This window comes from Xylocopa sonorina, unplaced genomic scaffold, assembly GCF_050948175.1.
Source record: "Xylocopa sonorina isolate GNS202 unplaced genomic scaffold, iyXylSono1_principal scaffold0076, whole genome shotgun sequence".
NCBI classification, from domain to species: Eukaryota; Metazoa; Arthropoda; class Insecta; order Hymenoptera; family Apidae; genus Xylocopa; species Xylocopa sonorina.
The window spans coordinates 192,701-212,663 of record NW_027490147.1 but is presented as its reverse complement, the minus strand read 5'-3'; the positions used below and the strand labels follow the sequence as shown (position 1 = coordinate 212,663).

The window sequence follows — 19,963 nt, the reverse complement described above, 5'->3', positions numbered from 1 at the left end:
TTATTGTAGAGTCCGACCAAAGATAAACTTTATGTAATTTAAGCTGCAACGCCCGTTCCGTTGCTGAATACAATCGTGCGAGTAAAAGGGCAGCACATAGTTCCAAACGAGGTAAGGTACAGGATTTTACCGGGGCGACTCGCGATTTCGAGCAAATTAGGGATATACGACACTGACCTTTCGCGTTGGTTGAGCGCAAATAAATGCAGGCTCCGTACGCTCTTTCGCTCGCGTCGCAAAAACCGTGCATTTGAATTTCATTCGAATTGGGTGTGACGATTAACCTATCGAAACTAATCTCCTCCAAACATGGTAACTGCTCCTTGAATTGCACCCACACCGTATGGATATCTGTGGGGATTGACTCGTCCCATGACACTCCTGCTTTCCAAAGTAGTTGAATTATTATTTTCGCCCTAAGGATAACTGGACCTAATAACCCTAGTGGATCAAATAATTTTGCGACCTGCGACAGAATAGAACGTTTGGTTACGACCCTTGAAGATTCTGGTAATGTCACCCTGTAAAATATGACATCCTTATGCGAATTCCAATGAATACCTAGGGTTTTTACCGCATTGTTGGGATCAAGCGACAGGTGACTTGCGAGGGTTCGATGAAATTTCGGTTTCAGGTATTAATAATCGGTTATTGGAGTTCCATTTGCGAAGTGGGAAACCTCCTTTTTGTAAAAGCGCAATCAACTCATCGCGAAGAGCTATAGCCTCTTGGATTGTATTTGCACCTGTTAGTAAATCGTCGACATAGAAGTCCCTTGTCAGTACGGTAGCTGCCATGGGATGCTGAGCTCTTTCGTCACTGGCCAATTGATGTAAAGTACGGATAGCGAGAAAGGGAGCGCACGAAGTGCCATACGTCACGGTATTGAGGGTGAATTCTCTTATGTTTTCCTCCGGATTTTTGCGAAATAGAATTCGTTGATAAGCCGCATCATCTGGATGCACTAAGATCTGCCTGTACATTTTTTCTATATCGGCTGTAAATGCGTATCGATGAGATCTAAACCGGTTTAATATACTAAATAGGTCGTCCTGAATCGTTGGACCAACCATTAATGAGTCGTTCAGCGATGTACCCGATGATGTTTTCGCCGAACCATCAAAAACGACACGAATCTTTGTTGTGATACTATCTGGCTTCATTACCGCATGATGAGGAAAGTAGAAATTATTTTTAGTATCGTTGGGTTCTGCTAGCGACATATGATTTAGCTTGTGGTATTCTGCGAGAAATTCGCAATACTTTTCTTTTAGCGCAGGATCCCTTTGGAATTTTTTCTCCAAGAAGTAAAAGCGACGAAGCGCGACCGACCGAGATTCCCCTAAATTTTTCTTATTATTATTAAACGGTAATCTCACGACATATCGACCTTTGGAGTTACGTTGAATGCTGTCTTTAAAATGATTTTCACACGCCTGCTCCTCAGATGATAATACCCTTTTTAATGGAATCTCTTCCAGCTCCCAAAACCTAGTCAGATTTGCATCTGATGGGGTTGATGATGTACAAAAACACTGGAGTCTGGTCTGCAACGATGATCCATTTATCTCCCCTGCCACAATCCATCCTAACTGGGTTTTTTGCAGCACTACATCAGAGAGATTCTTTAACGTTATTTGTCCGACACATAACAATTTATAGAATAATTTCACCCCAATTAATAGATCAACCTCCGAAGACTTGTAGAACTCGGGGTCAGCTAATATAATATTTCGCGGGATTTCGAATTTAGTTCGGTCTACTGGTATTGATGGCATAGCCCTAGTGATTCGATTCAAAACCAGAAAGTCTAACCTCTTAGAATATTTGCTGAATCGCGATTTTACTGTGGCCGACACTGAATGGTTTATATCGGTCGTAATATTTTCGACACCCAAAATTGAAATATCTACCAACTTCCTATCTAAATTCAACAACGAAGCTACTCTTTCGGTTACGAAGTTAGCCTGTGATCCAGCATCCAAGAAGGCTCGGCAAGTTATAGTTTTACCCTGAGCATTTACTAATTCTACAATAGCTGTAGCTAGTAGTCCCTCAGATGAAACTTGTGCCTGTAAATTGATAACCGCTTGGTTTGGAACAGATTCGGACTCCTGATGATTGTCGGGTTTCTTATCGAAATGAAGAAGAAAGTTGTGCCTTTTATGGCAAATACGACAGGGAGGCGCTGTACAGTCGATGGAGCGATGATTTGACCGAAGGCAATTTATGCACAGCGCCTGTTTTTTTGCTTCTTCGAATCGTTTCGTTGGCGGTAATTGTTTGAATGTCTCGCAGCGATAGATTTGATGTTGGCCCGTACAATGAGGACAAGCTAGCTTGGAAGTTGACGACACAAATGCGTGTCGCGGGCGGTATTTAGATCGAGTATTTGGCTTTATTTCCGACGGGGCTACAGACTTGATAATACTTTGAGGTTTTGCTTCCTCCAACTGAGCCCGACGTTGTAGGAAAGTTAGAAATTCCTTGAAAGTGGGAATAGTGGATTCGCAACTAGCCTCCTCCCACTTTTCGATAAGCGACATGAATAATTTTTGTTTTATTATCTCTATTAATAGAGTATCCCAGTGGTCAACTGGCTCGTTTAATGCTTCGAGTGCTCGAACATGTTTCTGCACCTGATCGATAAGTGACCGCACGGAATTTTCCTTCGATAAATGTTTTAAATTTAACAATGCCTTCACATGGGTTTGACGAATAACCTTTCGATTATCGTATCGTTCTTTTAAGAGACCCCAAGCAACCCTATAATTTTCGGACGACATTTCGATCGACGCGATGACTTCCGCGGCTTCGTCCTTCAAGCAACCCTTCAAGTGATATAATTTTTCAATATCCGGAATATTATTATCGTCATCGACAAGGGATTTAAATAAATCATGAAATCCTAGCCACGATTCATATGACCCGCGAAAGCACGGCAAGTTTATTCGCGGTAGCGATCTTTTGGTGTTCTGAACTACGCTAAGTGGAGATTCACGTATACCACCTTGAATAATGCTTGCATCGTTTAGAGAACTCACTTGAGGCGATGCTTCCCTCATGAACGATGTTGCCTTCCCGTACGCGGTATAATACATTTCTTCGTATTCGGTGCAAGTTTCCGCCAGGCTGGGATCATTTAAAAGCATTTCTAATTCGACATATTGATTGCTAAACTCCGCGAGTTCTTTATCGATGTCTTGCATTCGCTTCTCTAGACTTGGAAAGTCGCGCTCGGCTTCATATCCGTCGACAAATCTTACGAAATTGCTTATTTTTCTCTTCGAGTTCGCGATTTTGGTTTTAAGTTGCTGTATACGTTCAGCCATTTCGACAATTTTAACTTATTAAGCAGTGAGTAACGATGTGGATTCGTGGATGGGATATTGGTGGCGCAATAAGCAGCTTACCTTGACGATGAACTTCGACCTTGTTGAGTATTGCACCAGTGGTGATTCTTGGTGAATCCTGTTTGATCCACGCGTGTACGATGACTGATGAGCGGATGCCTTGGGTGATCTGATCAGAACTGCGACGTCTCAATTGATGTTCTCTCTGCTCAGTAGCTGGATCTCGACATGTAAGGGAGAGCCTCTTCTGGGTTTTGTCTCCGTTGATGAAATCAAATATTTCTTCGACGACAGGGTTATGAGTCCACCCTGTTCCAACTCACTGCCACGTATCGGTATAGTAATGAGATATATTGCGTTTATACAAAACGCAGGGTTTAAAATAATTTGATGGTCACTCTCGAATTATTCTTGACGACAACGACAGTTATTTTGTAGCCACTTATGACTCGACAAATATCACAATTGCCAAAAGGCTCGACAGTTGTTATGTGCACGACAGTTTCGATATAGTTCAATATTCACTCCCGAATCACGTTAGTTTCCGATTTCGACAATCAGTAGATAAACTCAATATTGTGAGTATCCGGCTCGAAGGACCATGTTACGTTCCGACGTTTGGTTTAACGCGGGTGTGAGTTAAGGGATTAGACTTCGTTGAATAATGATCCTTAACCACTTATGTTTTTTATACTTTATATTTCGGTACTGATGGGGAGTGTAGTCGACAAGGTTTGTGTTCTCGTGTAGTTGTTATTCTTCTAGTTGTTATTCTTCTATTCCGGCGTATTTAAAGGCTCGCCGGTGGGTGTGTTTTTTAGCTAGGACATGCGGATTCGTCCTTACACATTTCTCGAAGTTTGGTGAGGGAAGCGGCTGTCGACTATTATTGGTTACTGCAAATTCTGATAAAGTAACCGCCCCAAACCGTCGGTCACCCGCAGGTACCCAGTCTTACCCTCGGGTGACGCACACGTGAGTTCCGCATGTCCTAATCTTGACTGTAGCAAGCAATAAACCCAAAAAGCGCCTCGACTTGATTTATAGGAAAACGGCACAAAGATTTAAAGAAACGACGACGACCTTTAGTAGGTATGTGGAGTGAACAGTAATTACCTCGACTTCGAAAGTAGTGGCTTTTTGGAGATTATTCCTGCTACGGACATCTGTTTGCCAAATGTGGCTATATTTCGAACAATAAAGTCCACTGGGACTTAACAATATTGGTCATCAGATACACTGGTCGTCGATTAGATATTATGGTGATACGATGTCTTTGAAGCGATTCGAAAAAACAAAGAGATTTCTGCGCTACAAAAACAACCATACAATATCAGACGGATATGATGGTATACAATATTTTTATAAAAGTACGTCCATTATAGGCTTTCGTAAATGCAGTCACACCAATCGAATTTCGGACAATTGACGAGATGATTATACCATTCAAAGGAAGACATAGGGGAAAGCAATATAATAAGTCCAAACCCAAGAAGTGAGGTTTCAAATCTTGGATCAGAGCGTCTGAAAATGGGTATAAAATTGTTTTCAAATTTGAAATGTATCAGAAATCTACAAATATAAGTACAGAATTTGGTGCAATTTATACCGCTCTATTGATACTTAGTGCAAGTTTAGAAGTGAAACATCATAAATTACTTCTAGATAACTTCTTTGCATTAACAAGACTCTTATAACACAGAATTCTACAAAAAATTCTACAAAACAATAAGCAGGCCTTTTACCGTAACAGAGTACAACAAATCCATGGGTAGTGTAAATTTGTCTGACCGTATGATAACGCGCTATCCACATCCTTTAAAAGCAAAAATTGTTACCACAGAATTGCCTTTCAATTTTTCAATGTATATAATTCCTCAACAATTAATTCATGGATTCCTATCAATCATAGTAAAGAAAATAAGATGAGTCTTCTAGAATTCAAAGCTTCAATATCCAACGCACTTATCACAAATAGGTGAACAAAATAAACGAGATAGACTCTATCCAAGTTCTAAGTATAAGGCATCACCTAAGAAGTCTAAAAGCAGGATCAAAGTCATCTCTGAAATCAGGCTAGACTCTATGTAAAAATTCCACATGATATCATGACAAAAATTATCTAAGACGAACTCGATATATGTATGTGCAAAATGTAAGTGTATGAATTCTTTTCATTCATAACTGAGCACTAACGCTCAATGACCACGTACAGTCTACGACACTTGATTAAACGTAATGATAGTTTCGCCGTATTTTTTATTAACAATGTTGAAGTTGGTATATTTTATTTTTTCCATGTTATAAGTCTAGTTTAATGAAAATTTACACGTACGCTTTGAGATATTATTTGTTTAGTACAAAAATATTCGCGTTTTTAAGGAAAAGTAGGCATATTTCAATTGTTATTATATTTATATATCAATGCTTTGAAATATATATATCCCATCGCTGCTCCTCGACAAAAAATTGGTGTGCGATATTGCAGATTTTTGGCAGCACGCCAATTTTTCGACGAGGAGCAGCGACGGGACCCGCTACGTGGTAGACGTCAGATTGCTTCGCGAAGTCACCTTATACGTAGCTTAACCCGAGCACAAATTGGGAGATTACTGCTTTAATAAATTAACGAAGTTGCGGGTTTGAAGTTGAAGTTAAAAATCCTAGATAAATAGATGGATTGATGCCGTGGTTCGGTTTGCTGTAGAATGGAAGAGGAAAGAAGGAAGGAAAGAGAGGGGAAGAACGTTTCGTCCTGGGCCTGCTAGTGGACTCATCGGTAAGGCTACCCAGCAGGCCCTGCCTTAGACGCTGGGATATTAGGGACAAGTCAGAACTGATACATATTGGAATGGATAGGTCATTGTGTACTATCGGGAAAGTGTAAACGTTGCTCTCCCTCTAGTGGCGAGTGTCGGAAGGCCGCCACAGGGCAATGGGCACAATGTCGAAGTTGGAGAGCACCCCAATCTTGAAAACATCGCGTTCCACGGCTCGTGCACCGTTGGCTGTGGCGGGAAAACTTCCAAGACATTTGGAAAAATATTGTTACCAGACGCTTCAGTTGAGTTCAAATTCAAATAAATGGTGCGGTGTCTGCTAGATACAGGTAGCACGCGCACCCTCGTCCAGTCCGTTTGGGTCTTGAAATCGTCGAGGGACCCTTCCCTGTAATCGTTTGATTGCGGAAGCAACAATGTCAATTAGAGAAGGTCTCCGCCAAGATTACCGCTATTATTGTCGAGTCTAAAGGAATGATTTACGAAGGAATCGTAGGACAGGACGTCATCGAACAGAGTCAGGTAATTTTAATTAAGTTATCGTAAATTGAGTTATCGTAAAAAAGTTGCCAGCCAATAAGGAAGAGCAACTACTGGTGGACGTGTACATAAAATTAATTGAGATCGATGTAAATCTTGGGAAAAACAAGCGTTATCAAAATGGATATAAAGTGCACAACCGATGTGCCAATTGTCAAAGGAATTGTTAGAGAACGGGATAATACAAGAATCCATATCGTCGTACGCGAGTCCAATTACACTGGTAAAGAAAACGTTGCGTAGCTTATCGACGACTAAACGCGATCCTACTAGCATTTTACTGTCATCGACTTAGCGTCGGGGTATTATCAAGTGGCTATGAGCGAAGGAGCCATAATGGGTGGTCAAAAACACAGTCACCGCTTTTCCCTACATCGTTGACATAATTATCACGTCGAGAAGCCGTTTACGAGCTAAAATGTGAAAGAAATACACCAATCCCAAGGTCTCGCTGGGTACCTGAGGAAATTGATCGAAGAATATCCGAGCCTGGTCACTTCGTTAACGGCACTTACCAAAAAACGTGTGCCATGGACCTGGGACGAACTGTTGTGCGCGCAGCAAAAGAAATTTTAGATGTGACTAGGGGCAATATTGTTCCAATACTTGACCGACGAGAGCCATCAGATGGTGGAATATTATTTTGAGATTTTTAGGTATACCTGCTTGGAATACACTTCACCGTGATTAGCGTCTAACCTTTACGAAGAAAGATTTAATTTCGAGGATTGGTCGGTGGTGGCTGAACGTGGAAGTGCAGGATTACAAATTCGACATTCAGTCGTAATCGAATACAAACAGACGAGATATATCCAGCGGACATTACCGAAGCTGATTGGATCTTAGGGACAGAATTCGTAGCAGCGAAACGAAGCAGTAGTACTTCACGGATTATATTCTCAAGAATGGGAAAAGTTTTCAGGCGATTGGAGAATTTGGTGTTTTCAAATTCGTAGATTGTGTCACGGCGATGCTGGACACTTAAGACTCGAACAAATCGAATACATGTTTGAACAGCACGTATTAGAAGCGGCCCGGGGGACGATTAAACAGATGCCAGCACCTTTTCATACTATCTGTTCGTTATTGGGGAAGGATATGAAAGCGAAGCACCCGGCGATTATGATACTTCTGGATATGGTATCCAGAATCTCTTTGGAATGCCTCACCGCATAATCAGTTATTAGCATATCAGCAATAACAGCTTCCAAACCTGCTGCGCGATCGTTCCATACCTTGTGCAAGGAGTATGAAATCCGCGACGTGATAATTGCTAATAATCGTACATGGGGCTAGCACGATGGTAGGAAAAGATCCTAAGCATTGAGATCGGGAGATAAAGTGGATCCAATGTGCCCTTAATACGACGCACAATAAGGGCATTGGGATGACGCCGGTGGTGGCTTTGATTGGATGCAAAGTACGATATTCAGCGGAATGGTGGATTCTGCAGAAGCGCTACAAAGCGAGTATGAGTTGAACGCATTTAATCCAAGTGCGCTTTGAGAGAAGATATCCAAGTACATTACGGAGGATCAGCGTAAGCAGAAAGAAAGTTATGATCGACAGTGACGAGCAGCAAGGAAAGGACCCTATTCAAAAACCATATGTTTTCGCCCCCAACCGATTTTGTTTAAACTTGTGTAAGACTGGGTACCTGCGGGTGACCGACGGTTTGGGGCGGTTACTTTATCAGAATTTGCAGTAACCAATAATAATCGACAGCCGCTTCCCTCACCAAACTTCGAGAAATGTGTAAGGACGAATCCGCATGTCCTAGCTAAAAAACACACCCACCGGCGAGCTTTTAAATACGCCGGAATAGTAAGAGAGTCCAGGAGAATAACAAGTATTTGTCGAGAATCAATTTGTCGTGAGAATCAATGTGTCGTGAGAATTACAAGATTTTGTCGTGAATTTGTCGAGTGTGTAACAAGAATTTGTCGAGACTCAAAAGGAATTTGTCGAGAGTTTTAAAGGAGTAACAACCGTACGATATACATACAAAACCTTGTCGACTACACTCCCCATCAGTTACCGAAATATAAACTATAAAAAACATAAATGGTTAAGGATTATTTTTCAACAAAGTCTAATCCCTTAATCACACCCACGTTAAACCAAACGTCGGGAATTAACAAAAAGAATGGATGCGCGGACGGGGAGAGTGAACGCTTTCACGAAACGCAACGGACGGAATCCTGGATGATGGACATGAACCAGACGGGTGTCGGGTTTAGGAAGCGCGCGGGCCTGGTCGCCAAGTGCTAACCCGCGGTAACCAGACCTGCGCTGTGTCGTGGGAACGCATTGTTATCTCGCTAGAAAATTTACGACAAGAAAATACTCGGAATCGTAGCCGCCACATATCTTTAGATTTATTATGAATACCAATTGGTTTAAAAACTTTTTCAAACCTGGTGGTATCTTTATTCTTGACAGAGCTTTTCTTACGTAAAAAATGAAATATGTAAGAAATATCGGGTAACAGGGTGCACGGGCGGTCAATGAGGGCCGTGTGCATTTCCCTGCGGCATCGCCCCACTCCGGGGCCTTGTCTAAACATACGAATGGGCCATGACGTTGAGAATGTCCTCGAGGCTAGTACGAATGGCCTAAGAAGGCATTCTTGTACGAACCTTCGGGTGAACCACGAATAAATACGCCCAGTAAACGTTGAACTGTTGGTTTTCATTGGAAACCAAATACAAAAATTAATCTTTTATCCTCGAGTGAGAAGAGATGGCATTTTTTCAGATATATGTTTCTATATGTTTTAACTTCAGTTCAGTTCTCTACAGAGAAGTTAGGGAAAGGTCACTTCCAGTGCGTAGAAATAAAAGAAAAATTATTATACAAAAGTGAATCATTGTTGATTATTCATAAAACCCATTTTCTAACATGAACAATCGAGTTTTTACTTTATTCTCATCTACATCTTACAAATACTACAAAATAATTACTATTTATTTGGACTAAAAACATCTAATATATAACCATTCGTAGTCACTGCCAGCATCGGTTTTAAAAAATTCTTTTTTTTTTATGACTGTACGTCACTCTTTGGAAACGGTAATTCGTACTTTTATGCAAATAAATATAAGTACCAACCCATATGATGATAATTGCATCATCATTTTAGTTAATATTATTTATATGGCGAGAAATTGCCGAAGTTTGCTTTTTAATTTTGTCCCGTGTAAAGAGATAAGCATCGCATGAAAGACGTGATCAATTGTCAGACAATAACAACTGTCAAAACTATTTATAATAGTTAAAATGTCAATGACAACTGCTCATACGACATATTTAAAGCATTGAAAGAAAGGCGGAATAGAGACACGGAATGAAGAATAACATACAGAAAAAGAAGAATAGTCTAAGTAACATTAAAGTAAACTATAGTGATTTCGAAATATACAGATTATTAAACAGTATTTTCGAAAACAAATTCTTCTTAGTACAATAATAATTTCAGTCTCCGATGATAATAAGTTTAGTAATAAGTCATAATATGTTAAGAAAAGCATTTGTTTTGCTCGAATTTTGCGTCCACAGCTTGCGCATCGACACGAATATTATGTTATAACTTTTAAACAAAAAGTTTCCCCAGGGTAAGATTTATACCATTTAAAGGGCATAAAATGAGCTTCCTATACTGAGTCTTTTGTTAAAATCTGGGGATACTTTTTTGGGTATAGCAATTTTTCCCCATTTTTCACTAATCCGGAAACTAGAAATATGCATAAAAAATGACTTAAAAATTCCAAAAAATGAAAAAATTATATAGCATTCGAAAGCTTAATTTTTTTGTGATTTTTTGACGCAAAATTCAAGTCGATATCTTTTTTCAGTCAAAACTTATAGCCTCCGAAATATTTCGCTAAATGCGTAATTTGACCCCCTCCCCCACCTTTATTAAAAGGCCTGACAGATAGAGACGCTAGCAATTGATGACACACATATAGATCTATAATACAAATATGCAAAGTTTGTCTGCTTGTCTGTTCCATGGGGCGGCCTGACCCACCGGTGGCCCATGCTAGATTGTTCTGTAGGGCGGCATGCATCACCGATGGGCCACGCTGAATTCTTCCGTGCGGCGGCATGCATCACCGATGGGCCACGTTTGTATATCAAAAAATACGTTGCATAAAATGTTATTTTATTAATTTAACATTATACATTAACATTTCTACCTTATAATCAAACATTTAACACAATATACATAACTTATAATAATCAATACAAAAAAAATAACAAAATATAACTACTTATATTACCGATGCAATTTTTTAAAACATTCTAAACAAAGTGCTGGCTTATCCGGACAACTGCTACAAAAGGTCATCACTCTTTTGGTTTTATTTGTGGCGTACTGTGTACCTTTTAGGTTTGCTAAGCGTTTGTAACATTCTTTGCATCTTTTCCTCACCTTCTTCGCGGGTCCTTGGTGTGAACTTAAAAAATGTTTACTATGTCTTACTATTAGTTCATCACTAGGGGGATTCTCACTCTTCAATAAGTAATCAATCATTTTTCCTCTAAATTTTAAAATTTTATAACGCTTGGTTCCCCACTTTCTGTGTATGTACCACGCATTTATTACAGAGGTCCCGCATATTAGTTCCACGACAACTTTTCGGTACCATTTTACTGTTTTCCGTAAACTATTATAATACGAACACATTTAGTCGGATATGTCAACTCCCTTTCGCACTGTTGTAAGAGAAAACTGTATCGGGTTTTAATTTATCGTCTTTGCCACGAATAATGGTGCAATTGCAAGATTTGGAAGTGGTTAGCATGCACAGGGGTCTTTTGTCTGTCCACTTTAAAAATTTCACGCCACTCCGATTTTGAAGAGAGATCGTTATATCAGAATTCTACTGACCTCGCATCTCACAGGCACTTCACACAGAATACTTGCACACCAACAGAACTTTTTCTGTCTTGCTGTCAACTCTAAACTCAGTAAAACTCACGTCGTTGTCTAAATGCTCGATAGTGGTCCCTCCTTACTAGGTCACGCACTATATATTCAAAAAGTGTCAACTGGAGCGTATTCGTTCCCCAAAAGGTTACACATTTTCTCCACTATGTGTGGGTGGACCTATACTTCTAATTGGGCCACCGAAGATGCAGAGGTGGGTCAATGTTCCCCCAACTAATTTTCCAAAGCAAAAACAAACTGTTCTCTGGAAAACCACGCGACACAGTCCTCGGCCACTTACCCGCCAATATATATTTTGTCTGCGACCTAGGAAACCAAATACTATTAGGGCCTCAAGTGCCTGATCGCTCGGAAATCGTCAGTCGAAGGTGCGACAAAATCGCCGCTCGCACTCAACATAATTTACGGCAAACGCACGACTATTTCTTTTTCTCACCGTGGGTCCCATAGACCGGCCAGACCACAAGCGGGACACGTGAAAATATTGGAAATTCCGTCTATTCGAATCAGCTAGTGGGTATTAGGGCCCAAGCATTGAACAGTACAATTTGGTGACGCGCCGCCCCATGGAGCGGACCGCTAGTTGAAGCGCCGTCGCACAGAACGGACCGCGAATATCTGCGCCGGCGTCAACGTGTTAAACAAAATCGGTTGGAGGCGACAACATATGGTTTTTAAATAGGGCCCTTTAAAAAAAACTGCATACGCGGTTCAACGGTCCATTTTGAGTCATTGCGGTGTTGTATAACGGCATTTGTGATGAAGGTCAGAATATGAGGAAGGCTGGGCGTTTCTAATGGAGTTAATAGTATGTGTCTGTTTTGTGTAACGAGTAATGTAAGCAGGATGACCGAATATAAGGCGCGGTGCGGTAAGGGAGCGTAGTATCGCATGTCGTTGACAGGGTGCTAAGAACCGAGCCGGGTTTTCGTCGGTAGTCATTCTCCTCCCTTTGGTTAATTGGGATGCCAACGACGACGAAAGACAACAAGAAAAAAGGCCAGTTGTCTTCTTATTTGATAATCATTTAAATATTCTTAACAAGAAGTTTGGAGGTTAACACAAACAATTTAGAAATTAGGGATAGTTTGCAAAAAATAAGCCTCCTTCTCGACAAATTGGTTAAAAACTCCAATCGCATTCTAATTGTTGAACACGTATATGTTGACCTGCAAATAGTACCGTTATCAACCCTTTCCCTACTACGGGCGACTATAGTCCTCTATAAGTATCTCACTCTAGACGTGCATTGATAGTATTTTATTTTGCATTATTCCGAAACAACTGAATTGGGTTACTTAGCAACCCAAATGCCACGAGATCTTGGAGAACCCAACAACGGATAAAAAGATGTGCCTTGTTGTTTCTCAATTTTGTTTAATTTTATTTAGATTAATTATTTTTGAACAAATTTTATCCCATCCCTAAAATGATGACAAATAATGACAGAAAAGGACGTATTGACGTAAATCAGAATTATTCGGACCTGTAGGAAGGTGACGAGGTAAATTCAAATTTGGCAAGAGGGAGACCTCACAGCAATAGTAAAAGATTTCAAGAAATGAGATCCAGCATATTCGAATGCGAAGATGGTAGTTCATCTTAATCTGAAAGAGATATCACTGAAATTACATTGACCAACGGCTTATTCCGACTGACTTTTCATAAATTCAATTCCAAGCATTCCGGAATACAAGCATTAATTAATTTTATAAATTTCATTGTCGGCACGACAAACAGCTATCGCAGTAGCCTTGATAAAAATGATAATACAATAAATTCCTAAAATACTGATCTCCCAGAAATGTATTGCTTTCTCGCCCTCAAATCATTGATGTGGCGAAATAGAAAACTATCGTATTCTGAATACTGGTCTAATGACCAACTTTTGATGTTGATAAATTATATAAAGTAAAAGAAATTTGTGATAAGCTGAGACAACGGTTTCAGAAGGCATTTTATCATTTTAAAAATCTATGTATTGACGAAAACTTACTCCTGTATAAAGAAAGGTTATCATTTAAACGATATATACCCGATACATAGCCCAGCTACACCGCGTGAAAGACGCTATTCGACTGAAAAAACTTCGTCGACAAGGCCGAACCATACTCCTTCACGACAACGCTAGACCCCATGTTGCACAAGTCGTCAAAGCCGCACTCCAACAACTTGAATGGGAGGTCCTTCAACATCCATCGTATTCTTCGGACCTCACACCCACGGATTACCATATTTTCCGCTCCCTGTCGAACCATATGAGGAGCGTTACCTTTGACAATGAGGAAGACCTTAAAAAGTGTCTTAACAATTTCTTCGATACCAGACCGGGCGAGTTTTGGCGGAACGGCATTGACAAATTGGTCGAGAGGTTGGTGCAGATCGTAAATAGCAACGGCGAATACATAATTTATTGATTTATTGTTATAACTATTGATTCTTATTCAAATAAATGTCTTTGATAAAAATGCTACGAACTTACAATACTAACAATACTTTATTGGAATTTAAAACTGACATTGCATCCTGTTTATGACAGGAGCACAAAGGAATCCGTAGGAAAAGAGGGCGTCCTGTTTCAACTTTTATAGATGAGTAATTACAAGAAAAAAGAAGAAGGGGACCAAATACAATACTTCCAGTACAACAGGTCACACTGGGATGAATTTGTACCAGCGAGCCATCACTGTAAGCCAAAAAAGGGCATTCCATCTGAAAACTTTGCACGACAAATAAAAATGAAGAAAACACTTCTACAATTGCTAGTAAAATTTAAATCAATGAAACTATCCGTATTATTTTTTAGTATCCTTAGATTATCATCATTTTTCTAAAATAACGCACCCACATAACCATCTCACATATCCTTTAACCCATATCTTCCTGGTGTTACGTACACGCGTACACGAAGTTCAACGTAACAAAATGCAGTCAAAATGTACATGTGTTAAAAGGCACTCACAAGCACTTTGTCTATGTGTTTACAATTCACAATTAGTCTAACATTTCGTGAAGAAAATTAATTACTGAAAACAAGTTACCTTCAATATTTTTCAAATGTTAAAATAAATTTAGTTCAACTACTATGTACATATTCCTGAATGTTATACACAGGCTGGAGTAGTAACTATTAGCGCCTCAAATATATTCGAAACTGTAAGTTCCACAGAAATTTTTGCTCATATAAAATTGCACAGTACAAAAGAGCCTATCCGTTGGCGAAAATAGTTTTTTTTTGTAAGTAGAGGTATGTCGGACATTTGAAGGTCACCTTCATCTTTTTAAATGGATCGGTATGTTTTTTCTTCTTCCGTAAGATAGAACATCTTAATTCCGATAGAGCATCTTAAAACGAGTTCAACGACCTGTAACATGAAGCCATTGAAGGTCATAGAAAGTAAAAAAAGGCGATAATACTTACGGTTTTAGTAGTAAATGAAGCATACATTTATAGTAGGTGCTCGAAATGGTGATCACCACTGGCAATGCGCCTTGGCATTCTTTTTACGATTGATTGAGTTGTACGTCGTATATTGTCAAAACTTATTGACGCACAGGCTGCAATAATTCGCTGTTGCATATCATAAGGTGTAGTTGGTACTTTCCTTGTACACTTTCTCTTTCAGTGTTCCCCACAGAAAGAAGCCTAGGGGTGTTATGTCTGGTGAATGAAAAGCTCGTCCGTTACTCCCTGCACCGTGCAAGGGAGTGAATGCTGTCGGCATTTGCCAAAATGATGCAAATTACCAATCAGTGTGCCCCTTCGAGTATCGTTCGCACCTTCTTTTGTGCCCGGAGAGCGCGTTCGTTTCAAGAGGGTGGAAAGATACATGCATGCTCGTGACAGAAAACGGTCTGTATACGTGCACGATTGACGCTAAAGAAAATACTTCATTTATCACACGGTTCGACTATAGAGGACGTCAAAAGTTCAGAATTTAATTAAAATGGTCAAGATCGGCAAGCGTTAACTATTGAAGGTAAAAATGTTAATCTCAAAAATAGCCGGTTCGTCATAAACTCGTCATAAAATTGGTCTTCGAAGACCCCACGTTTATTGTTACTCGGCGTCGGTCGGAACAGATTGACCGATTTATTGATACTAATCTTATCATGCTTAACTTATCCGGCAAACTATTAAAATACTCTTCAAGCAGTGTTTATTCACACTGAAGTAAAAAGCGATAAACATTATGCATTCCTCAACTGTTTAAAATACGTATGTTTCATTGCATTTTTCTACCTTCTATGACCCTCAATGGCTTCATGTTACAGGTCGTTGAACTCGTTTTAAAATGCTCTATCATATTACGGGAAAAAATGAAGGTGACCTTCAAATGTCCGACATACCTCCACTTACTTAATAAAATATAAAATATTTTTAGTTTGAAAAATGAAATGAAAAATAAAACGACCCCCTACCCAACTTAATAGAAAATAAATCATTTAACCGGTAATATCACATGAGTTTAACACGTTTGTTCTATATGAAAGATGTCTCTCTCGTATGTTCACTTCGCGCGTTAACATTATCTACGAGCAAATAGACTGAATGACGGAAGATATAACATAGCGGTTGAAAACAGAAACTAGACTTTAGAAATCATTTGGTCTTTTCCAAAAGTCAATCGTAAACAAATACTTCATTTATGACACGGTTCGGCTATGGAGGACGTCAAAGGTACGAAATTTAACTATCGAAGCTGAAAATGTCTAATCTCAAAAATAGCCGTTTTGTTACGAACGCATCAAAAATTCAGTATTCGAAGTATAATAGTTTACTTTTTATTTTTTCTTTTACAAAGGTACGAAAACGATTGAGGCTCGCAAAGAGGTATGTGAAGCTTAATGGCGATTGCTTAACATGACGCTCGTGTCCTAATTGGTTTAAAAAATTTCTTTTCGTTAATGATGACAAAATGAAAGCAACAATCGAATACGTATGCGATAGATTGCAAAAAAGGTTAAATGTATCGCACGTCTCATTAAAAAACTTAATATTTGAGTTCCGTATAAATTGACGCAATGAATCAATATTTACGATGCGCAGTGAAACGTAATGCAATCGAGCCTTCTTTTTTTAAACGAATTATTCTTGGTGATGAAAAATGAATAGTCTACTATAACACTGATCGAAAAAGATCATGATCCAATTGTGATAAACCAATACAACCCAGAGATATATCGTGCTATAAATTTCTTTGTATTATAAACGTAGTGTATTTTGAGCTACTTCCAAGCAACGAACCGACTAACTCAGATGTTTACTGCCAATAACTTATGAAATTAGAGGAAGCAATCACAGAGAAAAGGCCAGAATCGTGTTTTACCACGACAATTTAATAACATGTACGAAATAATTGAAAATTGGTTAGGATGTGATGTCGCATCCTCCATACAGTTTATCATTTATTTCAAAGTTCAAAAAACTTTTTAAATGGGAAAAATTTCAGCAATGAAGCGGCATGTTTTGGGTTGCTATAGAAAGAAAGAGGAAAGAAGGAAGGAAAAGAGAAGGGAAGAACGTTTCGTCCTGGGCCTGCTAGTGGACTCATCAGTAAGGCTACCTAGCAAGCCCTGCCTTAGACGCTGGGATATTAGGGACAGGTCAGAATTTCTATATATTGAAAAGGATGGGTCATCGGGTACTTTCAGGAAAGTGTAAACGGTGCTGTTCCTCTAGTGGCGAGTGTCGAAAGGCGGCCACAGTAATAATTGATTTAAATACCGGCGGTGTGGTTAAGGAATGAACTTGTATTTATTCTATGGTTATAATTTCGGTAACACCTCGCGCGGTAATGATGTTAAGAGATGTTCAACAAGCTTTTTATAGCTCTGTGTCTTACGATATTTTACTTAGAACTGACTTGAATGTTGGTGAATATGGGTTTGTGCCTGGACTGGTACCCACCCTGGCACCGACCAACAATCTTCAAACGAAATCTTTAGTATCAATTTCAACGAAATAAAATCACTTTCCAACCTTAAATGAATGCTTCAAAATGAAAAGAATGAAAAGAAAAAATTATGGCATTCATGGAAGCTGCAACCCCACACGATTAAACTTCCTATGGAATTCTTCCTATGCAAACCAGTTGCAAAAACAAAACTCCAGAACTCAAACTTTTCCTAGAAACCAACACAACAAAATAAAAATAGCCCTAATAACTGAAACGTGGCTCAAACCGCATGACCACTTCCACATCCCCAATTATCGAATTCTCAGAAAAGACAGAATCTCGGGCAATGATGGCGACGTCGCCTTCCCCCAAACTCGAAATTAACTAAAAGAGATCTGAGCTCAATCACCAACCACATATACCCTTTTATAATAGGGGAGATCTAAACACAAAACACAGGGGATGGAATAGCCACAAAGCCAACCCAAACGGAAACACCCACCACTCCCAATTAATCTCCAATAACTATTGTATCCTCCACAGCGACACATACTCCTTCAAAACCCCAAGACAGAAGGAACCAAACGGAAGGAATCAGACATATTCATATCAAACACTACGGCACAAACGGTCTGTTACACTGGAAACAGTCTCTCCTCCAACCACCTCCTATTATTCTCAATATATCAAACCCAACCCAACAATTTACAAATGACACGTTAACCAACAGAAACTGGGAAAAATTCAAACACATAACTGCTCCCAACGCAACACTAACCCCACTCTCTCCAACCCACACCAAATAGATGAAAAAATAAAAAGTTTACAAAACACGATCCACAAGCCATATAACAAGGCTTGCAAGGCTGGCAACACACAACACCACCTTCGCTACAAATTAGGAAGAAACCTTCTCACCTCCCAAATCGGAAACCACATATCCATTCTAAAGCAGATTCAATGGCAACAAAAGTTAAAAACCCTGAACCTCAAAGACAATTTCATCTGGCAAATGCACAAAACCGTCAAACCAAAAAAGAAAAGGCCGACCTAATAGCACTAACCCTCCTAAAAGCACATTCCTCCACTACACACCTCACATAAACCTGGGACACCGTAGCTCTCAACACTGCCCGCGATAGTCAAAACCAAACGTAAACACTTCTCACATAACCCTAGCAACCATCATACAGTATACAAAAAGCCTGAAAAGCAACAAAGTCCCCAAAGCCACCCACATCAAAATCCTTCCCAAGAAAATAATAATCCAACTATACTACATCTACAAACAATTCTACTCCCTCTCATACTTCCCCTCCGCTTGGAAATGGGCCATAATTGTACCAATTCCCAAACCCAGTAAAAACAAAACCGACCCAGCCTCTTGAATCTATTCAGCAAAATCCTAAAAAAAATAATCCTTACGCAACTAAACACTCACTTCCTACAAAACTATATCCTAATCAACGAACAACTTGGTTTCAAACCTAGCCGCTCCAACATCCAACAACTTCTAAGAGTCACCGAACACATCATACTCGAATTTAATAAAAACAGGTCAACAACCATGGTCGTTCTAGACATACAAAAAGCCTTTGATACAGTCTGACACAATGAACTAATATTAAAACTCACTAGAATAAACACCCCCTGGAATCACCAAAATCATTCAGAACTCTCTTATAAACCACACCTTTCTTATAATCACCAGAATCCCCTAATGAATGCCACAGCAAATTATGGAGTAAATAATATCCCTTTAACAAACAAATTAAACCTCCCTAAACTGCAATCCATCCAAATCACACCTCTCTAGCTCCATACAAACAGGTTTTTTGAAACTTTTCCTGCAACTACTTATGGCAGCGACAAGCTAAACTCACTCACATGACACATACTTCCAACTTACTGATGACAACATACGGATAATAAGGCACATTTAACTGCCTCAGGAACCATGTAACACCGTTGAAGAGAAGCAAAGGGAAAGAACCACAGAGCAGAGCAGTAGATCCTGTCTGAGAGCTTTAACCAGTTCCTTGTTTGAGTGACTCTAGGAGTAGGCCAGCGTCCACAGTCAGCAAGACAAAAGGTTAATAAATAGTTCATACTATCAAAGAAAATAACACTAATGCAATTAAGATGGTACGTGTTCCAATAAAATGAATTTTAAACAAAATTTAATGTTTATTTCGATGATTCATCAGATGAATCTCATATCTGTTATCGAAGGAAAATTTTGAATTTATATTTTTCTACGAATATAATGTTGGAAGAAGGAAAATTGCAACCAATTCAGACAACAGAAATAGAAAAAGATGTGATAGAACATGAGCGTGGACAAAGCTTTTAATACAAAATATTAATTTCGATAATCAGTTGAAGATATATAAACTATTTCTGACCGATAGCATAAATCAACCTGTAGTTCAGTAA

At 39.3% G+C, this 19,963-nt stretch overlaps 2 protein-coding genes across 2 annotated transcripts in view; both read right to left on the bottom strand.

The window, feature by feature from the left end:
* The window catches only part of LOC143432259 (uncharacterized), a 132,325-nt gene that overhangs the window by 97,419 nt on the left and 14,943 nt on the right, over nt 1–19,963 (bottom strand). The window lies entirely within an intron of this gene.
* LOC143432262 (uncharacterized) lies at nt 588–3,332 on the bottom strand. Its single transcript, XM_076909040.1, has one exon. It carries the CDS (start codon nt 3,330–3,332, stop codon nt 588–590), a length of 2,745 nt encoding a protein of 914 aa, XP_076765155.1.